The sequence below is a fragment of the Nannizzia gypsea genome, genomic scaffold, assembly GCF_000150975.2.
Source record: "Nannizzia gypsea CBS 118893 supercont1.5 genomic scaffold, whole genome shotgun sequence".
NCBI classification, from domain to species: Eukaryota; Fungi; Ascomycota; class Eurotiomycetes; order Onygenales; family Arthrodermataceae; genus Nannizzia; species Nannizzia gypsea.
In genome coordinates, this window is record NW_003345197.1 from 1,885,759 (window position 1) to 1,909,044 (window position 23,286).

At 49.7% G+C, this 23,286-nt stretch overlaps 10 protein-coding genes across 10 annotated transcripts; 4 read left to right on the plus strand and 6 right to left on the minus strand.

Moving 5' to 3' along the window:
- Positions 1–619: 619 nt before the first annotated feature.
- MGYG_06558 (hypothetical protein) lies at positions 620–2,335 on the minus strand (the record flags this gene model as incomplete). The annotated part of the gene is made up of 2 exons (XM_003171968.1): positions 620–2,226; positions 2,281–2,335. The coding sequence occupies 2 exons, from the start codon at positions 2,333–2,335 to the stop codon at positions 620–622; spliced, it is 1,662 nt and encodes a 553-aa protein (XP_003172016.1).
- Positions 2,336–3,846: 1,511 nt separating this feature from the next.
- MGYG_06560 (Delta(3,5)-Delta(2,4)-dienoyl-CoA isomerase) lies at positions 3,847–4,805 on the plus strand (the record flags this gene model as incomplete). Its single annotated transcript, XM_003171969.1, has 3 exons — positions 3,847–3,953; positions 4,014–4,636; positions 4,696–4,805. 3 exons carry the CDS (start codon positions 3,847–3,849, stop codon positions 4,803–4,805), a joined length of 840 nt encoding a protein of 279 aa, XP_003172017.1.
- A 152-nt stretch (positions 4,806–4,957) lies between these two features.
- Positions 4,958–7,474, minus strand: MGYG_06561 (isochorismatase family protein; the record flags this gene model as incomplete). Its single annotated transcript, XM_003171970.1, has 1 exon — positions 4,958–7,474. The coding sequence occupies one exon, from the start codon at positions 7,472–7,474 to the stop codon at positions 4,958–4,960; it is 2,517 nt and encodes an 838-aa protein (XP_003172018.1).
- Positions 7,475–11,407: 3,933 nt separating this feature from the next.
- MGYG_06562 (ketol-acid reductoisomerase) lies at positions 11,408–12,971 on the plus strand (the record flags this gene model as incomplete). Its single annotated transcript, XM_003171971.1, has 5 exons — positions 11,408–11,612; positions 11,715–11,746; positions 11,830–12,108; positions 12,200–12,867; positions 12,944–12,971. The coding sequence occupies 5 exons, from the start codon at positions 11,408–11,410 to the stop codon at positions 12,969–12,971; spliced, it is 1,212 nt and encodes a 403-aa protein (XP_003172019.1).
- Positions 12,972–13,615: 644 nt separating this feature from the next.
- On the minus strand, positions 13,616–14,987 carry MGYG_06563 (hypothetical protein; the record flags this gene model as incomplete). The annotated part of the gene is made up of 4 exons (XM_003171972.1): positions 13,616–13,954; positions 14,146–14,473; positions 14,524–14,883; positions 14,923–14,987. The coding sequence occupies 4 exons, from the start codon at positions 14,985–14,987 to the stop codon at positions 13,616–13,618; spliced, it is 1,092 nt and encodes a 363-aa protein (XP_003172020.1).
- Positions 14,988–15,800: 813 nt separating this feature from the next.
- Positions 15,801–17,058, plus strand: MGYG_06564 (threo-3-hydroxyaspartate ammonia-lyase; the record flags this gene model as incomplete). The annotated part of the gene is made up of 2 exons (XM_003171973.1): positions 15,801–16,134; positions 16,226–17,058. The coding sequence occupies 2 exons, from the start codon at positions 15,801–15,803 to the stop codon at positions 17,056–17,058; spliced, it is 1,167 nt and encodes a 388-aa protein (XP_003172021.1).
- Positions 17,059–17,347: 289 nt separating this feature from the next.
- MGYG_06565 (hypothetical protein) lies at positions 17,348–18,427 on the minus strand (the record flags this gene model as incomplete). The annotated part of the gene is made up of 2 exons (XM_003171974.1): positions 17,348–18,298; positions 18,365–18,427. The coding sequence occupies 2 exons, from the start codon at positions 18,425–18,427 to the stop codon at positions 17,348–17,350; spliced, it is 1,014 nt and encodes a 337-aa protein (XP_003172022.1).
- A 788-nt stretch (positions 18,428–19,215) lies between these two features.
- MGYG_06566 (bromodomain associated domain-containing protein) lies at positions 19,216–20,316 on the minus strand (the record flags this gene model as incomplete). The annotated part of the gene is made up of 2 exons (XM_003171975.1): positions 19,216–19,958; positions 20,022–20,316. 2 exons carry the CDS (start codon positions 20,314–20,316, stop codon positions 19,216–19,218), a joined length of 1,038 nt encoding a protein of 345 aa, XP_003172023.1.
- Positions 20,317–20,931: 615 nt separating this feature from the next.
- Positions 20,932–21,526, plus strand: MGYG_06567 (hypothetical protein; the record flags this gene model as incomplete). Its single annotated transcript, XM_003171976.1, has 4 exons — positions 20,932–20,967; positions 21,130–21,172; positions 21,336–21,371; positions 21,444–21,526. 4 exons carry the CDS (start codon positions 20,932–20,934, stop codon positions 21,524–21,526), a joined length of 198 nt encoding a protein of 65 aa, XP_003172024.1.
- Positions 21,527–22,064: 538 nt separating this feature from the next.
- On the minus strand, positions 22,065–22,829 carry MGYG_06568 (ubiquitin carrier protein; the record flags this gene model as incomplete). The annotated part of the gene is made up of 4 exons (XM_003171977.1): positions 22,065–22,217; positions 22,288–22,577; positions 22,638–22,740; positions 22,809–22,829. The coding sequence occupies 4 exons, from the start codon at positions 22,827–22,829 to the stop codon at positions 22,065–22,067; spliced, it is 567 nt and encodes a 188-aa protein (XP_003172025.1).
- Positions 22,830–23,286: the final 457 nt, after the last annotated feature.

The window sequence follows — 23,286 nt, forward strand, 5'->3', positions numbered from 1 at the left end:
CCTCCGTCGCTATACCCGCGTGTGGCCAGTCATTCCCTGCACTGGCACGCATAGCATCGAACGATCTTTGCATCAACTGGGCCACCGGCTCAATGCACAGCGGATGCGATGCCGTAGAGCAATATCGCCCACGAGTCCAGGTAGCAACATATTCGAGGAAGTTTTGGGCTGTTTCACGGTTAAAGAGCGCAATGGTTGTGTTTTGGTGAAGCTGTTTGTGAGGGGGAGATCATGCTTGTGGCGATTCAGACAATCCGGAGTTGGGTTGGCAAAAGGCATTTGATTTTTAACGCTGAAAAGGCAGACAGGATGCTCTGAAGTGGACGTTACTGGCGGGGAGTCATCATCATAGCGATCATGGTGTCGATGTCACTGCCTTTGAAATATTTTAGTGATGCTTCTGCGCGGCTAAACGTAACTAGTTAACTGTCTTATGGGAAACAAGCGGATTCAAAAAGGCCGTGGGAGCGGAAGAAGAATAATCTATAACTAGTTTGCTACTGAACCGGAGGGCTAGGAACAGCTCCTCGCTAATAGTCACCATCCATCTAAATGAAGTCTATAGAGTATAAACATAGTAAAACTCCAGCGGGCAATGTGACAACTCGCCGACTCCTCTTCAGTCGAAGCTCAAGAACCCTCCATTAGTCATCTCCTTGACGTGGGCTTGTATTTCATTGAACGGAGTCATATACGCGGTGTGATAGGATGTAGGTTCCTTGCATACTGCGAATAGCATACCAAGTAAATGTCCCTGCTTGTTGACAACAAATGATCCACTGTCGCCGTCAATCGCCATATCGGTGTAGTCAGACATAAGCTCGGTCTCTTCGGTAACGTAACCAGGGCCCCACTCAACCCGTTTCATGCCATTAACAACCCCGGACGTCAAAGTCGATCTCCCAAGTTTGACAACCCACTCGTCTTTCTTCCAATAATCAAATTGTCGAATTTTTGCATCAGGACGGGGGTTATAAACGTGTGGATTAGGTGGCATGCGGAAACGGCCTTGGCTAATTTGGGGGGGCCTATTGTTAGAATATGTCTCAGGACTCTCGATCAGTGCCCAGTCGACCCGACGATTGTTTCGAACTTGATGTCCCGATGCGAGGAGGACTTTCCCAATTCCTGGTCCTGACATGAGGGCTGATAGCATGCTTCGCTGCAGCTTCAATTGCTGACTGCCAGGGGAATCCTGACACAGTGCCTCCAGGTCAGCTCGGGCACCTTTTGCATCTAAGGCTGCCGGATACTGGATGGTCAGCCGCCCGCGTGGGTCACTCCAATGAATACCATGTGAATCGGTGTAGCCAGTCATGCTGTTGTCATTACCACGTACTACATGGTAGCATGTCATGGCGCATTTGATTTGCCGCTTCTCTCGTGGGAGATTGAGTAAAAGCCAGCCCCCTAATGTTCCGGCATTGGTGTCGTTTCCCATGACGCCTATGGAGCTTCCATTCTCAGGCTTTGCCGGGAGATCCTGAGGTAGGACGTACATGGGGGTTGGTTTAGGCCCTGGGTTCGCAAGGACAAGTTTCCCCGGAACAAATTCCAAGTACACCGAAATGTCCAGCTCATTTAAAATATCAAGGAGACGATCTTCGGCCTCCACAAAGTCACACACGGAGTGTGGACGGCACACCACGAGGATGGTAGGTTTCCGAGGTGCATCAAAGTCACTGCGACGGTGACGCATATGAAACGCAATGGATGACCATACATTGTCCATAGATTTTGAGACCTCTTCCACGATTCGGCTTTTGACTTGCTCGAGAGGGCCAACAATGGATGGGTCATTCGGCAAGGCACTCGATGTATCATCATATATCTTATCGTAGTTAAGTATCTCAACTTGAATGGGGTATGAGAGGTGGTTAGGGACGTTATCTTTAACCACCGCAAGCACCGCGTTGGCCGCATCCTGCCAGTCTTTTCTCGGCCTTGTGTCGTGCGTAGATATTGTGATGACGTCTTTAGTTTCATAGGACTCGTCCCAAGGCTGACGACGGTCCAGCCTGTCTGCACCACAGGAAAGGCCATACTTGGCTAGTATACCAGGAATCTGTGGCTGGATGTTTCTTTTGTATATCTCCTCCCACTCAATGTCAGCAGAGACTATTTTTGAGCGCCAAGGCATAGGCAGTTGGTTATCAGCGGCGACTCGGAAATTGTCTCTGCTCGCTACCCAATGCTCTATTGTGATAGGAGAGTCACTAGGTGGTACTTGATATCTGTTAGTTAAAACATGTTGTATCAGAAGAGCTCTCGAATACTTACTGCTGCCATACCCAGAATCTTCTGAGCCTTCGGGCCTCCGTGGTATTCCGACCATTCTGGGTGTGATAACGGGCTCTAAATTCAGATTTAAAAGTGCAAGGAGGTAGCCCAACAGCCGTAAGAGTTACCTGAAGAGACAAAAGTCTGTGAGAATGCCCTCAGCTTAAGCTGGATAAAAATGCCAGCCTGGGAGGAGAAAAAGTAATAGGTGCCCATGACATGTAGTTATTTGTGGGCAGAAGCGGCTTTTTATGTTCAAAGTTCTCATCTCACTTGTGTTGCTCTGACGTAAGATAACAAAGAGAGCCATGGCGTGGGTTGTGTGTTCCTCTTCCTTTGTCCTGTAGAAGAAAAGGAGGAAAAGAACAAACAAGTTGATGACGTTTAAAATTTACCGCGGCTAGCTAATTAACGAGTTGGTCGGCAAACTACGGTCGTAGGCTGCAGGCGCTTAACTAGCGAATGTGCAGGCTCTCATGTTTCGTGTTTAATAAACTAGCTATAAATAGTTAGTCTGAAGTGGCGCTTAGTTACCACCAATATTTGACGCATGCGACTCTGTCTAGCGAAGGAAAAGCATAGGAGAGACAAGATGCCCCGAGCTGTGAAAGGTACGCCGATAGGAGATGGGCTGGGTGGATGTTGCATTTGACTATTCAGCTAACCTCTTTAATAGGCGTTTTAATCGAGTGCGACCCGTCTGTGAAAGCCATCATACTCAAGTATGATAGGCTTCAGAATAACGAGTATATTGTTGAAGACCTAGAGGGTGACGACCGATACCTGGTTGTCAAAGAGAGCCAACTTGCGAGCCTTAAAATTCGACTGGCAAAGGCACGGATTCATCGCCACCGGTAGCCGCGCGAAGATATAAAACTAACCATGAATGCAGGAACTCGATGGGAAGCTCATGCAACCAGAAGAATCCGAGTCAGAGTAGCCGCCGTCCTTATACGACCCCGTGTCCGATACTCTCAAGTCACTCCAGCGCACCTGGGCTGGTTCCTATCAAACAGGGTTCTGGTTCGCACCAGTGATCGACACCCATGGCTGTCCAACGTAACCGTTTGAATGGCCCACTAGAAGCATCTGCATAGTTATATCTCGTGGAGATAGCAATATCTGCCTGGCTAATACACTTTTGGACTGTTATCTGTGATGCTGGAGACATGTCGCGACCAATAGCCATAAAAACCCTAGCAGAGCCGGTTGGGAAAATGCTGTCCAGTAGTTATAAGTAAACAATAGACACAACGAGGGAAACTCGAAATAACAACTTCTGATTATTCTGACATCCACTCTGTTCTATGCTGCTACTTGAAAAATGGAACATCAATCGGTTAACTTGGCATATGGCTAACATAGCTGTGTTGATAAACAACGATTTTGAGCCGAGGTCCAGCGCCGCTTTCTCTCCAACGGTTACGCTTCCGTTTGCCGCGCTGCTTCACATGGCCGGCTTGAAGAAAAGACATGTAGCTATAAAGCTATTACATCAAGCGTACATCTATCTACCGGCCTCTCTTTACTGTAATTTCAGTGAACAGCAACGAATTTATCATCACCATGGCCTCCAACTACTCCCCTAAACACTTCCTCGTTACCTTTCCAGCCGAATATGTCGCCCATGTCGAAATCAACCGAGCAGACAAGCTCAACTCCTTTTTTGAAGCGTATGGTTGTGTATTCTCACTGGCGACTATAGAGTAACCTACTAACAGTGTCGGGTACAGGATGTGGCTAGAACTCCGCGATATATTCGGCCAGCTATCCCACGACCCCAACGTACGGGCCGTCGTCCTTTCGGGTGCTGGCTCCCGCGCATTCACCGCAGGGCTAGACGTCAAGGCTGCATCGAAGGGTCTTCTGGGTCCCAAGCCAGATGGCGATGCTGCACGAAACGCTGCCCTTTTCCGCCGTCACATCGCCTCTTTCCAGGACTGTATTACCGCGGTAGAAAAGTGCGAGAAGCCGGTCATTGCGGCGATGCACGGGATAAATTTTGGGCTCGGGATTGACCTCTCAGCTGCGACGGATATTCGATACTGCGCTGCTGATACGAAGTTTTCCGTCAAGGAGGTTGATATTGGTCTTGCAGCGGATATTGGTACCTTGTCCCGCCTCCCCAAGGCCGTAGGAAGCTATAGCTGGGTTAAGGAGGTTTGTTTGACGGCCAGGGTTTTTGGAGCCCAAGAGGCGAAGGAGGTGGGATATGTCAGCGCTGTGTTCGATAACAAAGAGGTTATGATCGAAAAGGCATTGGGTACTGCAAAACTGATTGCCTCCAAGAGCCCGGTCGCTGTCCAGGGTACCAAGGAGCTGCTTAACTGGTCAATTGACCATTCCGTTCAGGATGGTATGTGATTCTTCTCCATGCAGAAACCATTGGGATGTTGTGGCTAACTATACCGAAAGGTTTGAGATATACTGGTGTGTGGAACAGCGCAGCTCTTCAGACAGACGATATATCAAATGCCCTTCTATCGGGTTTGGAGAAAAGGACTCCTACATTCGAGAAGCTATGAAAGTATGAAACACCTCCTGCTAGCATTTGAAATGAAAGATTTATCTGTACATAACAAATCGGGATTATATAGAACGTATTGTTATTTCCAAGCTGAACGCTATAACAAAGGCCTCTCGCACCAAACATTTAAGCGACACAGCGAGCGGAGGTCTACCCAGAAGCTACCAGCATTTCATCCATGACCTGCTTCACACAGGCTCTTTTCCGGACTCTCGAATAGTACCCCATGAGAAGGGGGAATTTTTCCTCGACAACCTTATCACTGTCTTTTGTTTCCATGATTTGTTTAAGCACAGACCAAAAAGCACAGTCATCAACTCCAAATAGCTTTCCGTTGATATATAACTTGCCGCAAATTAGTGAATTGAAGGTTGATAGTTTCGCTGTAGCCTGCTCAAAATTGCTACCGGAAGATGCAATCCATGCATGATGCAGTTCATCAGCAGCATCGAGCCTGTCCTCCAAGGTCAAACCATCTGCTTTCATATCAGGGTCGGGCACCATGTCGGTGAGGCGGCGATGGGCGGTTTTGGCAATGTACTGAAGAATTGCTACACGTCCAGTCAGAACAGATGGCCCATCTGCGTCAACAAGTAGAGAGGGCTGTTCCCTTCTCGCCAACAAGGTCTTGGTGCCAGCTTCAACATTCGATGGACAGTCTTGAGCGGTAGATATTTTATACCGAATTCCGTTTTCGGTCAGCGCAAGGCGTACCTGTAGGTCTGTTACCTTGTCACAAGCCCCAGGCACAAATGTCACGGAGGAAGTGGTAACGAAGTTAACGACATCGAACCCGCGCCCATAATTTATATCCCAGTCAAAGTTCGATTGATGGTTCTCCTGGCCGAATGCACGAATCATCCGCTCGGTCTCAGAGGACACTCCATGTACAACTTTTCCGGCTCTCTCTTTCTCCTTTGACACAGCGCCCTGGCCCCAGATTGTGTCTGACTTGGGATTGATGTAAGTTCCAATGTGCCTAAAGGTTAGAGAAATCCGTTCCCCGTTAAACCCCTTTTCCTCTTTGGATTTCTCCTTCTCCATTCTCTTGTCCGGCCGGATACCATGAAGCCATTCCATGTTAGACTTCTCCCCAAGAATGAAAAGAGAGTTATGTGGCATAGGGACGCGTTGTGTTTGCCTTGCATTCTCAGATGGCGAATTTGTAGATTTCTTTGCATCAACCTTCGTGCGTAGTGTCATTGTCCTTAACGCTCCCAGGCTAACATTACAGATGTTCGATCCCCTGACTATATCAAGGGTCTTGTCAGAATGTTCAGAGATGCGATCTTCACCATCCCGATATAACTGTATAAGGGCGTGGTTTAACGGGTGGCCCAGCTGCTTCTCAACCACCATCCGTATTTCATCAACAGTCTTGCTAAATGGAGATAACGGCGGGGACTCATCTGCCGGGTGTCTGTATATTGGTATTGATCCATCAGGAGCCACATTACCTTGAACAGAGACCATCCTGGGGACTTGTCCCGACATGTGGTACATCTTCTGCCAGTCGACCTCGCCACGGAGTCGCTGGAATGAATCGGCAGGGATAGCGAGATCGTAGAGAATCCGGGAGTCTCCGCTTGCAATACAGTCTCCAGGGGAACAGACGAGAGGCAGAGGTGCCTTTTGGTTTCGAGATAATGATGGCGATTCCACAGGCTGCTGCTGACCATCTTGTGACGTTCTAAATTCCTTCTCCTCGGGACGATCGACTGGCCGCTGGCTTGTTTGAAGGATATCTTGCGGCTCGTCAGCACCCCCCTCCTCGAAGCGGCGTGTGGCACTTTGGCTGTCGGCACTTTGGTGGTTGGGTGAGGAGAGTCCAAGCGTACCTATTTTCTCCTCGATGCCCGTAACAAGTGACGAGTCTGCTTGCTCGCGAACAGGTGAAGCAACAGTAAAGTCCTGGCCATCCATCAGTTCAGAACTCGTTATTCCATTGGCACCCATTATATCAGCCATACGCCTCATTGCCTCGCGGTGCCGTAACGAACTCCGGTATCCCAGGCAATCTTCAATCAGGGTGACGGCAAGACCGTGGCGGACGGCATCGACCACGGTAGCATACACGGATGCATTGGACAGAGAGCCACAAACAAAAATCTCGGTGACGAACCTAGAACGAAGGGAGAGAAGCAGGCCCGGAGTCTCAAAAGCCGAGTACTCTGACTTGACAAGGACTGTGTCCTCGTTGGGATCTATGGCGGCGAGAATCGGGGCAGGGAAGTGGAATCCGGAGGAGTTGGGTAGACAGCATCGCCGGCCTGCGCAGGCCTTGTCCGAGGCCGAGAGGAAGGCCTCAAGGTCGTCTGAGAACAAAGACTGTTGTTGAGCTTGCTCTGCTTGCTGTTTCTTAGTCGACCTTTTTGGAGCGGGCGCGTTGGTGGTAGCAGGTGGTCCATCCTCCAAAACAACAGTACCTCCGCCCAGAGCTTCGTTGACTACCGGACGACGCCTTTCAAATACGGACTGTACCCAAATCACCTCTCCAGAGTCGCGGAAAAGACGAGCCAGGTCCGGAATGAACGATAGAAAGTCTGCGGTATTGGGGATAAATAGATTTCCATGTTGTCTGACAAAGTCGTTTTGCAGGTCAAGTACAAGCAGAGCCCGTTGAGTGGCGATGTGGGGGGCTGAAGAGAGAATTTTCGAGGCCAGCATCGTCGGGGCCCGTCGTTTGTCCTCTTTATATTCCTTTCTTTCGGCCAGGCGTTCGGTCGCAGGTTTCGCACTGTTTCCTGTTTCTCAGGTGTATTAATCTCTTTTTGGTTCTGTGTTCACTTGACGAAGAACGAGGATACGGCAGGGGTGGAAAATCAGCATGGAAGACGTGGGGGCAACGCACCATCCACCTGTTAACTAACTAGTTAACTAACGATCCATCTATCCATGCCAGGGGTGGAAGACGGCCCTCTTAGAACGACTTCACGAGTTATTTACTCCATGCATGGTCGAACGTACGAGACACATCACAGCGCGACCTCAAGCGTCTCCGCCCGCTGGCTAGCCCGTCCGCAAGCTTTACACTCTGCACGCTGTGCGCCCAGTCTCTCGACCTCTGTTGATTGGTTGGGCGAATGCAGGCCCTTCGGCTGACTGGGATAACTATGCAGCCAGGGATCGAGTTGTGTTCCACCAACGCCAGCGGCTGGTCGAACGCTGCAGCCACTTTAAAGTTGGTTAGAGTTTCACTAGTTAGTGCGGCCGGGAGCCTGGGAGCCTCCCGCGGTCATGGGGTCACAGGGTCTGCGGCAAACCCGCCCGCGCAACCGCGTCCTCGGTGTCTACTGTTTGACAGCGGCGTACAGAGTAGTGGGAGCAGCTGTCTGGCAGGAGGGACTAGTTATACTTACATAACTATACTGCTGTATTTAATGTACGGAGTAGGTCAGCTTGTGGTTTGCGGGGCGGCGATGCGGTTACGCGGCAAGCAGTCCGCTGGGTAGTGAGGTGACTCCGTCCATTGAGTGAATTTCCCATTTCCCTGACAGACTGCTGTAGTCCGGCCTGGCTTCTCCAGCAAGGTTGGTGGAATTTCTTGCGAATTCTCTGTTTGAGTCAAAAAGGTTGCTGCACCCCCGCACTACTTTTCAGTCTTTTTTGCGCCAGTGATGACCCTTCGAGGTCTGCGCACATTTTCGATATACAATATTTATATTTAATTGCTGGAACGTGCAGTAACTGCAAGTGGCGTGATCACGCTAGTTACTCGCTGCTCTGTCTAGCTGATGTACTAATCATCCCCACCTCGGCGCGTCCATAATAGGCCATATAGTTAATTGTGAAGGCCACATAAATCATACCTGTCCAAATTATAAATGCCTTAGCTAGCTCTGTCCAGCATAGGTAGCTTAGCGGTATCTTTATCCTCTGTATTGATCCGCCATCAAGTAGCATGTTTTAACCTGCGCACCCAATTAGCAGATGCGGCGGTGACGAAAGGTAACATTTACTGCATTAGATATTACAAAGGAAGAAAGAAAAAACAAGTAAAACAATACTTTGCTCTATATAGGCTCAGATACCTCCCCAATTTGATGCTCTTGTAGGAAGACAATCATTTGGAAAAGGGCCTTCTGTCACTTAGAGCAATCTAATGTCTTTCGCTCAATTTCAGTGTTGCTACAAATCACCTGGCTGACCTTGTGTGCTATTGCTTTGACTTGCCCCTGGAGGTTGGCAAAAAAACCTAGCATCCGCTGCAGTTCTTCTTTATTATGATTCGCAATCCCATAGTGACGCGTCTGACCTTCCCGTCCGTTGAAAACACACAGCACAGAACACCAAGAGAAGCAGCGTAAACTAGGTGACGAGTTCCTGCTGGCAGAGGGCCCATAGTTTGTCCTTTAGTTCTTTCTTAATTACGAGTTTAAACATTCCTGCCTCGTTCTGAGAGGTTGACGTTCTCTCGTAATATAAGGGCAATCGTGCTGGTTTGCTCCTTTGGAGGCGCGAAACCCAATATTTTTGTTTATTAATGCACCATATCATTGGCATTCATATGACGTCTTCAGAAGAGAACTGCAAGGAATATACACAGCATTCATTGAAGGAAGGCACACGACTCTCCCAGACCTATAAATCGGGTACAGGGACTTTGACCAGTGGTAGAACACCTGAGAATTCTAGGAACTCCTTGAAACCCAGGAGCCTTATTGTGCCCAGGCTGCCTTTCAAACAAAATAGGCTTGATCGCGGGTTCCTTGCCCAGGTCAAAAGGACGCATCACGTACTTCCACATAAATGACTTGGCACCCTCCTGGACCATCCTTGGGTTGAGTGACTCGCTCGAGAGCCACTTTTAAACCGACCACTGCTGACCTGGTTGACCCATCCACGTCAATAAAAACAGTCCGGAGAATCTCGTGGCGGCGGAAAATTTTCTTGATTGTCCTTCCTAAGACATCGCCATCGAGTTCCCCGAACAAGAGCCAAAAAGGGGAGCATGCTATCATACAATCCCTGCCAATGGACTCTTCACAGAGTTTGACGCTGAAAATCGAGGAAAGAAATTGTTAGAGCTATGGTTAATATAGCAGCAAAGTGAGAGCACTGATATATCGTCCGAGTAAACCTCATCATAATGCTCAGCCCAGGCTTCACCAATTGCATTAGGATCACAATTACCTAGGCCATGCACTTGATTTGACGCTTTCTGTGGTACAACAAAAGCCACTAGGCCAACGTTAATGTGGCCATCAGGTTTAAAAGAAATAACAGCAGCATTTCTCACACCAGTTGCTCGAATGATAGCGGCTTCTATCTCTGATAAATCAAGTCTTGGGCCGCGTATCTTGGGCCACTGGCCCATTAGGCTTAAGCTCTCGTGGAACAACAACCAACTTGGCCGCAAAAGCATGGGTTTCCATATGCGTTGATAATTGATATATGTGGGTTACTAGTCGTAATCTCGCTCAAAAACTCATAGTTAGAAGCCTTCCCAACCACAAGTAAACACCGTAGAGTCTGGAACAGCTCCGGACAGAGAGTGAGGGCATATGGACACTGGAAAGAGACAAGAGTCTATTTATGCAAGATGAAACATTCCCGACAGAACGAGGGGATCCAAGATTTCGAGTCGACTAGAGCATATCAGCGTAGCTCGAGAGAAGAGGCTACCCCAGATATCAATAATATGACCGTCCCCAGGCGAGGTTGTTTACTTGGGCTATATGGTTTCCTGGCGAAAAGGATAGCGCATTTTTGTCAGAGACGAAAGAAATAATACTTCGCTGCTTGACCCCGACTCATTTGGGCCTTGCGGTGGTACCTAACGTGTATACCAGGCACCTAATTTCATTGTTGGGGCCATGGTCGACCAGAGCGGAGGACGGCGGAGGGCAAGAAACTAGGTGTTCCCAATCATCCAAGAAGCCGGTAATGTTGAATACCGGCATCTGCAAATCCCCATGAATGACAAGTAGAGACACAGCGGAATTAGCGAGCATATCATGACGAGGTCTCGGAGGATCCCGGGCGTCGAGTGGCAAATATACGTAGGTTAAGCGGCCTTGAAATCCCTGGAACAGTTATAACGGCAAGGCCTGATGGGGGAATACTCCGTACAATAACCTATATGGCGGCTGGATATTTGCGGCAGGCTATATTGGTCTTCAAGGCGCTTTGCGAGAACTGACGAAAAGTATACCGACTTGTTCGCAGGTCAATTGCAATTGCGAATTTTGTTGCATCAAGGCGACATCTGGGCGGCCCGAAAGCGTCCGCTTACTAAGTTGGTTCGGGACAAGCGCGTACGCATTTAGTCATCTATATCACGTGCAATCGGAGAATTATTGATCCCTGTAGCCGATATCGCTTGCGCTATGCCTAAAGAGGCTTGGTGTTATGGCCCAAGCTCCTGCCATCCCTGGCCGAAAAAAAAACATAAAAAGTGCCACAAAAGGAAACAAAGACGGACCGAGGCTTTTTCCTCTTTTGACTCATTCCGCCTTCGTCGTCTTCATTTTTACTATTTAAATAATCAAACTTGGATCTCGACTTCAGCTTCAAGTCAAGACTTCAACTTCGGCACTCCAACAGTCCAACCTCAGCATCATCATCATCTTCTTCTCCTCTTCCACGCTATCACGGACAATGGCTGCGCGTCCTCTGGCCAGGGCTGTTGCCCGCCATGTATCCCAGTCGGCCTCTGCCGTCTCTCGGAGATCGTTCGTTGTAGCTGCAAGCTCCCGACCGACCCTGGTCGCTGCCGGTAGAGCTGCCATTGCGTCCCCGGCCATGCAGCAGACTCGAGGCGTCAAGACCATCGATTTTGCCGGCACCAAGGAGACCGTCTACGGTGAGTTGTTCCGGTCAATTTGTTGAGCTGGGTGGGCCCGGTTGGGTGGGTGGGCTTTTTTGCGGTCGGGGTGTCGAATTGTGCTAATAGCGAGGCTTGCAGAGCGTGAGGATTGGCCACGCGAGAAGCTCCTGGTGAGTCCGCAGTGTCCATAGACGTGCATCTGGGGAAGGAAACTGGTCAATTGGGCGGTTTTTTGCTGACCAGTTCGGTGTAGGAGTACTTCAAGAATGACACACTCGCCCTCATTGGATACGGATCACAGGGCCACGGCCAGGGCCTTAACCTGCGTGACAACGGTCTCAATGTCATTGTGGGTGTACGAAAGGACGGTGCGTCGTGGAAGGAGGCCGTTCAAGATGGCTGGGTTCCCGGCAAGAACTTGTTCGATGTCACCGAGGCCATCAAGAAGGGAACCATCGTCATGAACTTGCTCAGCGATGCTGCCCAGAGCGAGACATGGCCTACCATCAAGCCTCTGCTTACTAAGGGAAAGGTAAACTACCTAATGTTGCTCCCCGGCGGCTCAGTCGTATTTATGTACGCTGAACGCTGATGTGAAGAAGATACGCTGACATGGATGCTAGACCCTTTACTTCTCGCACGGCTTCTCCCCCGTCTTCAAGGACCTGACCAAGGTTGAAGTGCCGAAGGACATCGATGTCATCCTGGTGGCACCCAAGGGCTCTGGCAGAACCGTTCGCTCTCTCTTCCGTGAGGGTCGTGGTATCAACTCCTCCGTTGCCGTCTTCCAGGATGTGACTGGAAAGGCCGAGGAAAAAGCCGTGGCTCTTGGCGTCGCCGTTGGTAGTGGCTACCTCTACAAGACCACCTTTGAAAAGGAGGTTTACTCCGACCTCTACGGTGAGCGTGGTTGCTTGATGGGCGGCATCCATGGCATGTTCCTCGCCCAGTACGAGGTTCTCCGCGAGCGCGGCCACAGCCCCAGCGAAGCCTTCAACGAGACCGTCGAGGAGGCCACCCAGAGTCTGTATCCTCTCATCGGCGCCAATGGAATGGACTGGATGTACGCTGCCTGCTCCACCACCGCCCGCCGTGGCGCCATCGACTGGAGCAGCAAATTCAAGGATACTCTCAAGCCTGTCTTCAACGAGCTCTATGACAGCGTGAAGGACGGCAAGGAGACTCAGCGCTCCTTGGACTATAACTCACAGAAGGACTACCGTGAGAAGTACGAGAAGGAGATGCAGGAAATCCGCGATCTGGAGATCTGGAGAGCTGGAAAGGCTGTCAGGTAAGACCCATTTCAGTATCTACTGTGTTTAGTTTGTCATTGCGCTTCCTCATGCTCACTGTCTTCTTATCTATAGATCCCTGCGCCCGGAGAACCAGAAATAAAGATAAGCATATGATCATTCTACCGCCCAACCGACCGATACCCACGGCCTTCGTTTTTTATTCCCTTTTCATCTTCTTAAGCTGTCCCATTTTGTACCATTATCTTCTGGTTACTGCAAAAATAGCTTGGTAGTTTGTTTTAATTTTTGCCGCCCATATGGGGGAATACAAAAGATGCTGCAACAATTCATATTCTATATCCGTATCCTCTACACAGTACTAGCATCTCATATCGGGATCAAGGATCATCTCTGTCTGGTGGTATTTTTGTTTTTCGCTCCATCGGCTTTGTCCCTGAGCCGTCTAGCTTGTCCTGAAGTTAATGGGCCGAGCTTTCGTGGCTCCAGGACACCCGTCTTGCCATCGAAAAGGGGATCGAGCTAACTCGGACCGCTATTCGGAATGGAATAGGCGCATAAATAGCTTTTTAGGCCATCTACGGCCTTTTTATAATTCTCGAGTTTCTCCGTGTTCAGTGAACTATTAATGCACCGAACCACAAACCCCACCATGTAAATGCATCTTGTTCGTGGGTTAGGCCAGGGCCGCAGCGGAACTCGATTGTCAAATTATCTTCCCCCAGCAGGATGGTAAAGTTCCAACTATAATTGCGGTCATTGCCGCAATTCATGAGCTGTATAAGCTCAAACATCGTTTGTACAGGCCTCGATAAGAGCGTACGAGTCTTCCTCAGATAACCCATCAAACCGTGGGTTATCTGTCCAGTTACTTTTCCCCCAGATATTTCTTCGACGGCTCTCAGGGACGACGAGTTCAATAGACGACTCGAAATAATTAATAGCGCGCGATATGCGCTTAAGATCTTCCAGGTTCCAGGAGCCTTTCTCTTTACTCACATGGACATGGAAACCACACGAGCTGTTCACTGCAAGATCTGCGAAGGATCTCAAATGGTTGAAAACCGATGTTACTGATTTTTTCCAGTTGGTGATGCATGATCGGGGATGAGCATTCGACAGCAACTGTTGATTTATTAGCAGGTAAGTATATAGAAAAGGCACAAAGACATACATTGTTCAGGTTTCTCAGTATCAAGGGAGCAGTATTCTTTCATCCTCCATTCTGTTAGATGATTTGATCCATTGTACGGGAGCTCATCCAAGTCATAATGCATAGAATGGATTTGTTCTGCCAATTCGCGGTAACGGTTTACAAACTTCTTTGCAAGGTCCTCTATTGACTTGAGCATCTTGTCCTCTGGTATCAGGACGATCTCTACCTCGATGCCGACTTTATAGTCGGCGTCCATTTGCTCGACTTGGCAGTGAATGGAAATAGGTGAAAAGTAGATGTAGGCTAGAAGTGATATATTCCTATAACTGGAAATATCAAGCAGACCTTTAAAAAAGGGAATAGAAGAGTGAGCAGTGGGATGATCTTCATCTCCTCCTAAAGCAACAGAGGGCCATTCACTTATTATGCTGGATGACATTTCTTTCTCGACAATTCTAGAAAGTGAAGCAGAGACATTCATTGCTCTTCTGTTAATTCTTTAGGATTCCCATTCCACACGGAAGTTTCGCCAACAAACTGTTCAGTCTCTCCGTTTGGAAGATCAGAGAATCTGATGTGACAGTTATGCGGGATATATTCCTTTGGCTGATGTTCTATGAGGCGCTCTCTCTCTTCCCGGGTCTTCACGTAGTAAGCCATACCATCGACAGTAGCATCAAATTGTGAATGTTGAAGCACAGGGCATCCGCGCCAGAACTTAGTCTCATAGCTCAGAACCTGAGCAGGGCGTAATTTTAGTTTCAAATCGTTAGATGGTACGCCGAGGGCTTCGGCAAGCACTTCAATGTCCATGAGACTCCCATGGATGAAAAAATAGCACTTCCAGAAATATTCAGGCGTGCCAATCTTTAGATCATCGGCATCTAGTTTGTAAGGACTGGGAGGAGGCTTCCAACCCTATGGCATTTTTTTAAACTTCTCCGCCATAGTGGAAGGTTTTGTGAGCTTATGATAGAGAGCTCTATCTGAAATACCAGCCATGGCTGATTTCGTGATAGATGCAGACAAATGTGGAATTTCTCCAGTGCGTGCGGGTGTGCTGTCCCTAAAGTTACATACTGGGTTAGTTGTAGTCTGTTGTTCCGATGGATGGCACATACAAGGTCAAACTAGCTCAAGATGCGTCCAGACGAACAGTTGATCGATTTCAAGGCTGTGGTGATATAGAGTAGAGTATTTGTTGCGTAGCTGATGGTTGAGGGTAAAAAAGGTAAGCGTACGTTCTTTCGAGCCTTTTTATAGATGCGGTCGTGTAAGTAATGAAAAGGGAGGTTTATCGATAGTGATCGAGGCTGGTCGTACTGATGACGCAGAGAAGGTGATATTTTTCCTCATTACCGTGCTACAAAGTCATGAAGATACATGAGAAAAAAGTAAAGAAAAGCGAACTGACGGGACGTAGCTAAGAGGCCACTAGCAACAAACACACTTTCATTATCGCACCACGAAAGGGAGCCGGTAGAGAACGGTCTTTGACTCCTTGTGTACGAAAGAACGTAGCGCCCTATTGTCGGGTTGTAATAATGACTTCGCATCATTCAATGACGGTGAAAAGGGGTCAGTTAGTTACTCCGTACGTATCTGGTCACTCTCGCTGGCCGTAGCGCTGGTGGTGCATGTGTCACGTGTCGCAGAAGAGCCGCACGCCCTGCGAATACGAGATCGAGATATATAAAGCCGAACTGTGGACGGTTGGAGGACGGATGAGAAACGAATAGAAATTCCAAAAAGGTACTGCAGCGGTGACTCTTATCTTAGAGCACAGGGTACGGAGTACGCAAGACTCGATAAAACATGACGGACAAGCAGCACTGGCTTCCCGTAACGCGGGAGAACATCCAGGCGGCACATTCTATGGTCAAGCCGCATATATACGAGACCCCAGTCCTGACGTCCAAGACGCTGAACTCACTCGCGTCCTCTCCGCAGACGGCTGATGCTCTGAAAGGAACTCCATTCGAAGGCCAGCAGCCAGCTCGCCCGAAGATTAACTTCTTCTTCAAGTGCGAGAATTTCCAGCGAATCGGTGCATTCAAGGTGCGCGGGGCTTTCCACTCCATCTTGCGAGTGCTCCAGACCAGGGGCGAGGAAGAAGTGAGAAGGCGTGGTGTAATCACGCATAGCTCTGGTCGGTTTTCTTGTCTCTGACTGTTTCTATCGTTGCTGTCCTGATACCAACTGGGTTTGGCGTGAACCGCTCGGCTAATGGATGGGTGTAGGAAACCATGCCCAGGCTGTTGCTCTGGCTGCGTCAACTCTTTCAATCCCGGCATACATTATCATGCCGACGATATCTATCCCATCCAAGATCGAAGCCACCAAGGGCTACGGCGGGAAGGTCATTTTCTCTGGCTCAACGAGTGAAGAGCGCGAAGAAGTGATGCGGAAGGTCCAGGAGGAAACTGGAGCTATTCTGATTCACCCCTACGACCACTCAGATACCGTCATTGGCCAGGGAACTGCTAGCCTTGAACTAGACGCCCAAGTAAACAAGCTCGTGTCTGAGAATCCCGAGCTGAGCGTCCGCAAGACTGAGGATGGGAAGGGATGTGGTCTGGATGCAGTTATTACCCCCCTAGGTGGAGGTGGCCTGAATTCCGGAGCCGCTACCGTCTTCGCCGAGCCAAAGGCAGATGGCAAGAAGATTCACGTCTTTGGTGCCGAGCCATCGTTTCAAGGAGCTGACGATGCCCGCCGTGGACTTAAGGCGGGCGCAAGGATTCCAGAGGTAAAGTCACTTACCATCGCCGATGGGCTGAGGGTTCCCATCGGTGAGATCGCGTTTGGCATCCTCTCCGATCCCACCAAGTCCCGCGGCGTGTTCAGCGTGACCGAGGAGCAAATCAAGAGCGCGATGAAGCTTGTAGTGGAGAGGATGAAGATGGTCATTGAGCCCAGTGCGGCTGTCCCCCTCGCGGTCTGCCTCTACGACGAGGAGTTTCGACGAATTGTTGAGCAAGAAGGTGGTGAAGCCGGCTGGAATGTCGGAGTCATTTTCTCTGGAGGCAATACGACCATCGAAGCCATGTCCCAGCTCTTCACTGCATCTTAATCATAGACAAATCCTTGCACCTAGACATATATGCACATAGCGCAGACATACATATTAGATGGCAAATAAATTCGTGCGATTTTCTCACTCCCTTACATCAATACCGCGTTTATGGACTAAATAACTGAACCGTCCTTTGCCTTTTAAATTCTGTATCGAAGGTCCGATCCAAGACGGCCAGTCCTCTTTGCCGTAGGGGTCAATCCATGCCGAGAATTTGCCTTGCGCAACTACAAGCCTGCGCTGGCGGCCGTGACGAAGAGCTTCCTTGGCCGAGTGTGCAGAGAATTTACGCACTGCATCGCGTCGGACTACTAAGCGCACTGTTGAGTAGGACCTCCATGCGTGGGGGTAAATGGGGAATAAAGGACATGACCTTTGGACGCGGGTACAGTAGCTCGGCCGGATACCCATAGCCGCTCTGCGTGGGAGTGTGTAGGTCAGCCCTCCTCCTGCCGGTGGCGGTGTAGACAACAGTACATGCAAAGCGGTCTTGGAGCTGGCGCAGACATTGGACTATATACTTGGCTGAGTGGACGATCTGATAGAGCGGCGGCGGTTCGGCCCAGGGGAATTTAGGCACCTCCGTTGGAAGACTGTCTATGAGCGCTTGTCGTTTGTCCTTGAAGTAGAATGTAGAGGTGCTATCCAGCATGATAGAATGAAGCTTTCTTTGAGCAGAAAGATGGCGCATTGTGTCAAGCAGATATTCCTCCAGTGACTGTAGAGTTGCGACGACAGATTCTGACGAGGTAGGCTTGAAGACATGGACATGCTGCAGGCAAGCCGTCACCATATTGCGCAGCTCAGCCTCGTCTTCTCTTTGCTGCTTACGGGGAGACAGCCCGGCGCCGCGCTGTTTCTGCTTCTGTATGTAGATGGTCTCGCGCGCGTAATGTAGAGCTACATCACGCAGCCGGGCAGCGTTGAAATGGTTCTCCGAGTCAAGAAATACCACAGCCCCGTCCTGTCCGCCGAGATGGATGCCGTTAAAGGACGCCGGCAGTATGCCTACGGCAGCGATATAGTATAGCAGTGAGGTCTTGCCGCTGCCCCTGCCCAGGCCGCGTCTGGGGCCGACAATCTCCAGCACTTTGTGGCGATCAGGCACTCCGGGGCGAGGACGCGGCGGCCTATGGAAGATGCGTAGCATGTCATCGATCACCTTGATGCCGACGGGGGACGTCTCTATATGTCCTTGGGGGTGTCTGCCGCATTTACGCTGGACGTCGCGTAGGATCTAGGTATTTGCCTGGTTGTTTAGCTGATGCTGAATATGAAGGGTTGCCATCGAATGTCTGCTCACGCCGTCGAGAGTGTCCTCTGCGGTCTCTTCGCGGAGCCGCTTGCCAGAAGCCCGCGTAGCCATTACAGCTTCTGGCATGTAGTCCACACAAGCTGTGTATGGCCGTATGTTTTGCCTACCGCAAGCAGATGGTGATTCCTTTCGGCGTCGTTGTAGTTGGTTAAATATTTCTCAAAACTGACTCCACAAGGGAAAAAGCAAAAACCAGCTTCAACATCTTGCACTTCGCTCAGCGTCGAACGTCGACTGTCTAAGAACCCGATAACCAGCACTCAATGGCGCCTCAGATCGAGTCGTGGCCGGCTACGGAGCTCCCGCAGCGCCTGCAAAGCCATCGTGTCGGTTACAAGGAGAAAGCTCGCAAAGGCGGCGTCGTCGACCTTGCTCGATGCCCTCTCTACGAGCTGACACAGTATTCATGCAATCCGCCCGACGCAGGGCCGCCGGAGCCGGGCGTGGTTAGATGTACAACCTTTAAGAGGCTCTTCCGGAGGTATTTCGTCTCTCTATTTTCTGTCTTGTTGCGTTGTACACGGTGCTGATGTTGGTGATGACGCCCTAGATGCGCCAACGGAGTTACAGCTGAGACGACAGCGTGGGAGAAAGCGGCATCAACAAGGCCATAGACGGCGTGGATTATGCATTACGGGATATTGTGTTGTTATATATTTACATGGGAGGCTGAGGAAAATGCATCAATGGTGCTTGATATAGAGAGAAGTGCAGGATGAAGTCATGTCAAGTCATGTCAGGGCATCGGCGTCGACGCCAGTTGAACCCAGCGGACGAGCGGCCAAGACGAAGCAGAGGGAATAGGAAGAGAGTTCGGGATTGACGACGGACCAGCCGGTCTATTCAACCTGCATCGCTGTAGCCGTTGTTGTCGTCCGTTGAGGGTCGGGACGGGCAGCCGGCGCGGATGCCTTGCGCCAATAAACCCGGTTACTGTTCACAATCGGCCCCAGGTCCAGTACCAAGGAGCCGTCGGGCTGTTTGGCGGCAGAGGTTGACTTTGTTAATGCCTTCAGTGTCTTATCAAACATGCTGTCCATACTCTCGTTTTTGCGACCCCACAGCGTTTTGTCCCGGTGAGCTCGAGTATTGCCCTGACCTTCCCTCGCAGCGCGGGTGAGCTTGCGCAAGGCCTCCTCGCCCAACCGTCCTTCCTCTGTCGCGCGTTCTCGTATTTTTTCGGGGTTGGTTTCTCGTTTGGTGGCGAATACGGGTGTCTCTTGATATGTGTGTTTGCTGGGGAAACTGGGGAAGTTTTTGGGTATATAGGAAATTTTCTTAGGGTCACTGTCTCCGGAATTTAACTCTGGTCCTAAGAAGGCGTAATTTCGCGTTGGTATGGGCTTGTCGTCCTCATCATCGTCTGCACCTTCTTCCGGTGGAGGAGTAAGGAGACTTGGTTTGGACGAGGGCGTTGCAGGACTGGCCTGGGTCGTACGTTGGAATGCGCTGAGATGCGGCCGAAGGGAGTCTACACGTATCGAGTGGTAGCGGAGTGCATGTTCAAAGTCCTGCGGGATGGGCTGCACCCTCCGGCTGGATGTCATCGACTGGCGGACGTAGGATAGAAAGTGAAGCATATCTAGATAAGATGGGTTAGCTTTAACAGGCAAGTATGTCGAAACAGAGGTCAGAATGAACGCACGCTCTTCTACATTGTTCCTGAAGCTGTCCAAGACCACTGGCTCGACGTTATCAAATCCTGTTTCATCCAGGACCCTCACTATCGACGCATTCAGCTGGCTATCAATGGAAATGCTATCGTTCAAGATCTCTGCGCCAGCAGCGGCAGCCAGGTCGTGAGACTGCCGCAAACGGTGGTGCCGGCGGTATGCTTGCCGCTGTTTCCTTGCTGGAGAGGCGCCATCTGCCTCGACTGACGGGCGTTTCGCAGAGCTTTGGGGTGAGGGAGGTGTCTGGGTCGGGTTGGTGAGAGCCATCTGAGTGGCCGTTTGCATCGATGTACACAGGTAACCAGAAGCCAGAAGCGTATGGGATCAGTAATTAGTTGGGGCGCACGATGAAAATGACCCGCTGCCAGGCCTCTCGTCTTCTCTTATCCGTCGCCGTCGCCGTCGCCGTCGCCTGCCCTGCTGTGTCTTCTCTTTCTGCGTCTTTCTCGTCGTCGTCCGCGTTGCTCGCATGAAGGCGTTGAATCTCGAACTTCGCTGAGCAGCAGGAAAAAGTACTGTCACGTGATGTTTATTCAATGGTATGGTATTCATTTACTGGCGATACGATATATGATGATATCCGGGCTGGTGAATAGTAGGAAGCAAGAACACTCCCATGCAAAAGAGGCTCCCATTATCCCCGCAGACAGCAGTGTTGTCCCCTTTCTCCCCTTCCGCCCCGACCGTTCGTCTTATTGTCATCGTCCTCTGGCAGCTTTTTCTGTGTTGCTCATACGAGAATCACGTGATTAATCTGTCTCGACTTCGACTTCGACTTCGACTTCACACTCAAAAACAGTTTTCAACGACGCAGACACTTTTGCTCTCCTGGTCTTCTTCCACCGCTCTCTCTGTCCCGATACCGATTTTTAGTGCTGTACAATGGCTGGCATCACGGCTATGAAGCCCGTTACTGGAGTAAGTCCTGGTGTTTGCCGTCTTTGCCGCGCAATGGGGAAGCCGGATTGAGTCTTCGGAGCTGTCACGGCTTGCTCTGGATGCCCTACGTCCCAATGGCTTACGGTCTGCCCTGAAGACTGAAGTTGAAGCAACATGCTAACTGCCTTGCCTGATGAGTAGATGCTCCGCCGGGGCTTGGTGCTCGATCTCAGCACCGCCTTGGGTAAGTGCAAAAGCCTGAGGTTTGCCGGGAAGACCATCGTGAAAAGACGCAGACTCCTGTTTCGAAAAAAAAAACAAGACGACCTCTCGATCCGTTAATTACATATATCAATTGTTAAATGCTTTTACTCGAATATTTGTCTAACACGCCCCGTCAATTGTAGGCCTTGGAGTTAGCTCCGGTTACTTGTGGTGGTACGGTATGTTGTGTATTTCCTATCCTCCAGCCGCCGGCATCCGTCGTCAGATTTCTGATATACCCCTTTATATAGGCTACCACCTTCCTCGCGTTCGTGCCCGTGACAACTTCTACACCCGACTCGAAGCCCAGCGTGCCGAGGAACTCTCTGCTTAAACGATTGTCATATTACAAACAAATCTTCGATCTTACGCGTGTTCGATTCTTCTCATCCACGCCTCCTCCATCTCTGTCCGGTCATTGCTCATCGATTTGTGAAGTGCCGCATACTTTTTGACTGCGAATATCATCACCACGTTGGCGGGCCCGTCAATATGATATCAGAGCTGGAGAACTGCCATTCGGACTGCGTATTGTGTACTGTATAAAAGACAAATTCAGAAAACAGAAAGAACCCAACGTCTTTATAGAAATTTCGCAATTCATATCTCGCATTTTATTAGTTCAACTAGCAACATTCTGTACCTGAGACAGTATATAAAGGTTATTTATTTGCCTATATATGTACACAGCCGGTCTTGACGGCTTACGGGACCACACATTACGTAGCAGCGTGATTAACTTGATCGAATGCAAATGAATGTATGCTGGATAGAACACTTCTATGGAAGATAATAATACGTTGGAGGGGAAGAAATGCAGGAAACCAGGGACAATGGTGAGAATATCGCTAATGGGATACATGAGGTCATGCCTATCGTGTAACTCGATCGTATTGTATGTTTTTGATAGTGCCTCCCGCCATGGCTGTCCGAACATTCCGCTTGAACCCCTCATGGTTCAGTCGCAAGTCGTCAGCTGCTTCTTTGTTCAATGGGTCAGACGCGTTTGGCTCGAGAAAAAGGAACTACGCGAGTCGTCAGCGGAACAGAACTATACTTAGGAGAGGGCTGGTAGGAAATTGAATGCATGCATACCTGTAGCCCAACAATGACAGCATTCAGGTTTAACACAGGTTTCCAGTCTTCTCTCAATATATTGAGACAGACATTCCCTTCGAGATCAATGTTGGGGTGATATATCTTCTGCTGGCCCTTAACCTTTGGAGGATCGTGCGGGAAATTCTGGTTGATGGTGAAGGTGAAGGAGAAAGTTCCACCACGGTACATGCCCTCGTCTGGCTCGATAATTAGAATGAAGTTTAAGATGTCATCGGGGTTAGGAAAGGTCATTTTCATTGTGCTGCCGAGGGAGAGCTCTGCAAGATCTATAGTCCTCGAATTAGTTGAAGGTTAAGATAGAAATGGAATCGAGGTAAAAGACATACCGCGTTGTACTCGTAACTGGGATGCGGTGACCTTCTTCTTCTTTTTCGTTTCTACCGCACCGGTGCCCCCTTCCGAGTTCTCAGCTTGCTGCTGCTTTTGTTTCTATACGAGGTAAGCCTGGCTGCAAAGACAAACATATAGGGTGTGAGGAGCCTTGAAGAGGGCCCTACCATAGACCATATTTTCAACATCTTGAAAATATCGGGAAGATTCGGTTGGTGGAAAAGAAAAACCCCAGCAACCTCAATATAGTCCGAGGAACCAGAGCCCAGTTTAAAGGAGAGATGGGTAGCTAATGAGGCAACGGGTACTTCGGTATCCTGTATCGGCCTAGCTATCGTTTTCAGTTTTCGTCTTGGGGTACCAGAGTCGAGCAGTTAAAGTTGGTGTATTGTACTGGAGGTGCGTGTTGCGCGTTGGGTATCAAGGTACAGTTCTACGGACATTTGAGAAGTCAGTATATACGACAGGCAAAATTTGTTTATTCGTGAAGCTGCCTCGACAGGTACGTTGGCGAAGTGACACCATATACTCTGATATAAAATATAATATCGTAATACTTGTGGAAGAAGGGGCTCTATTTACCGATAAGCGGGAGGGTAGTTATGTAGAAGACTCGCAGAACGCCGACGGATGGTGGACAAGGTG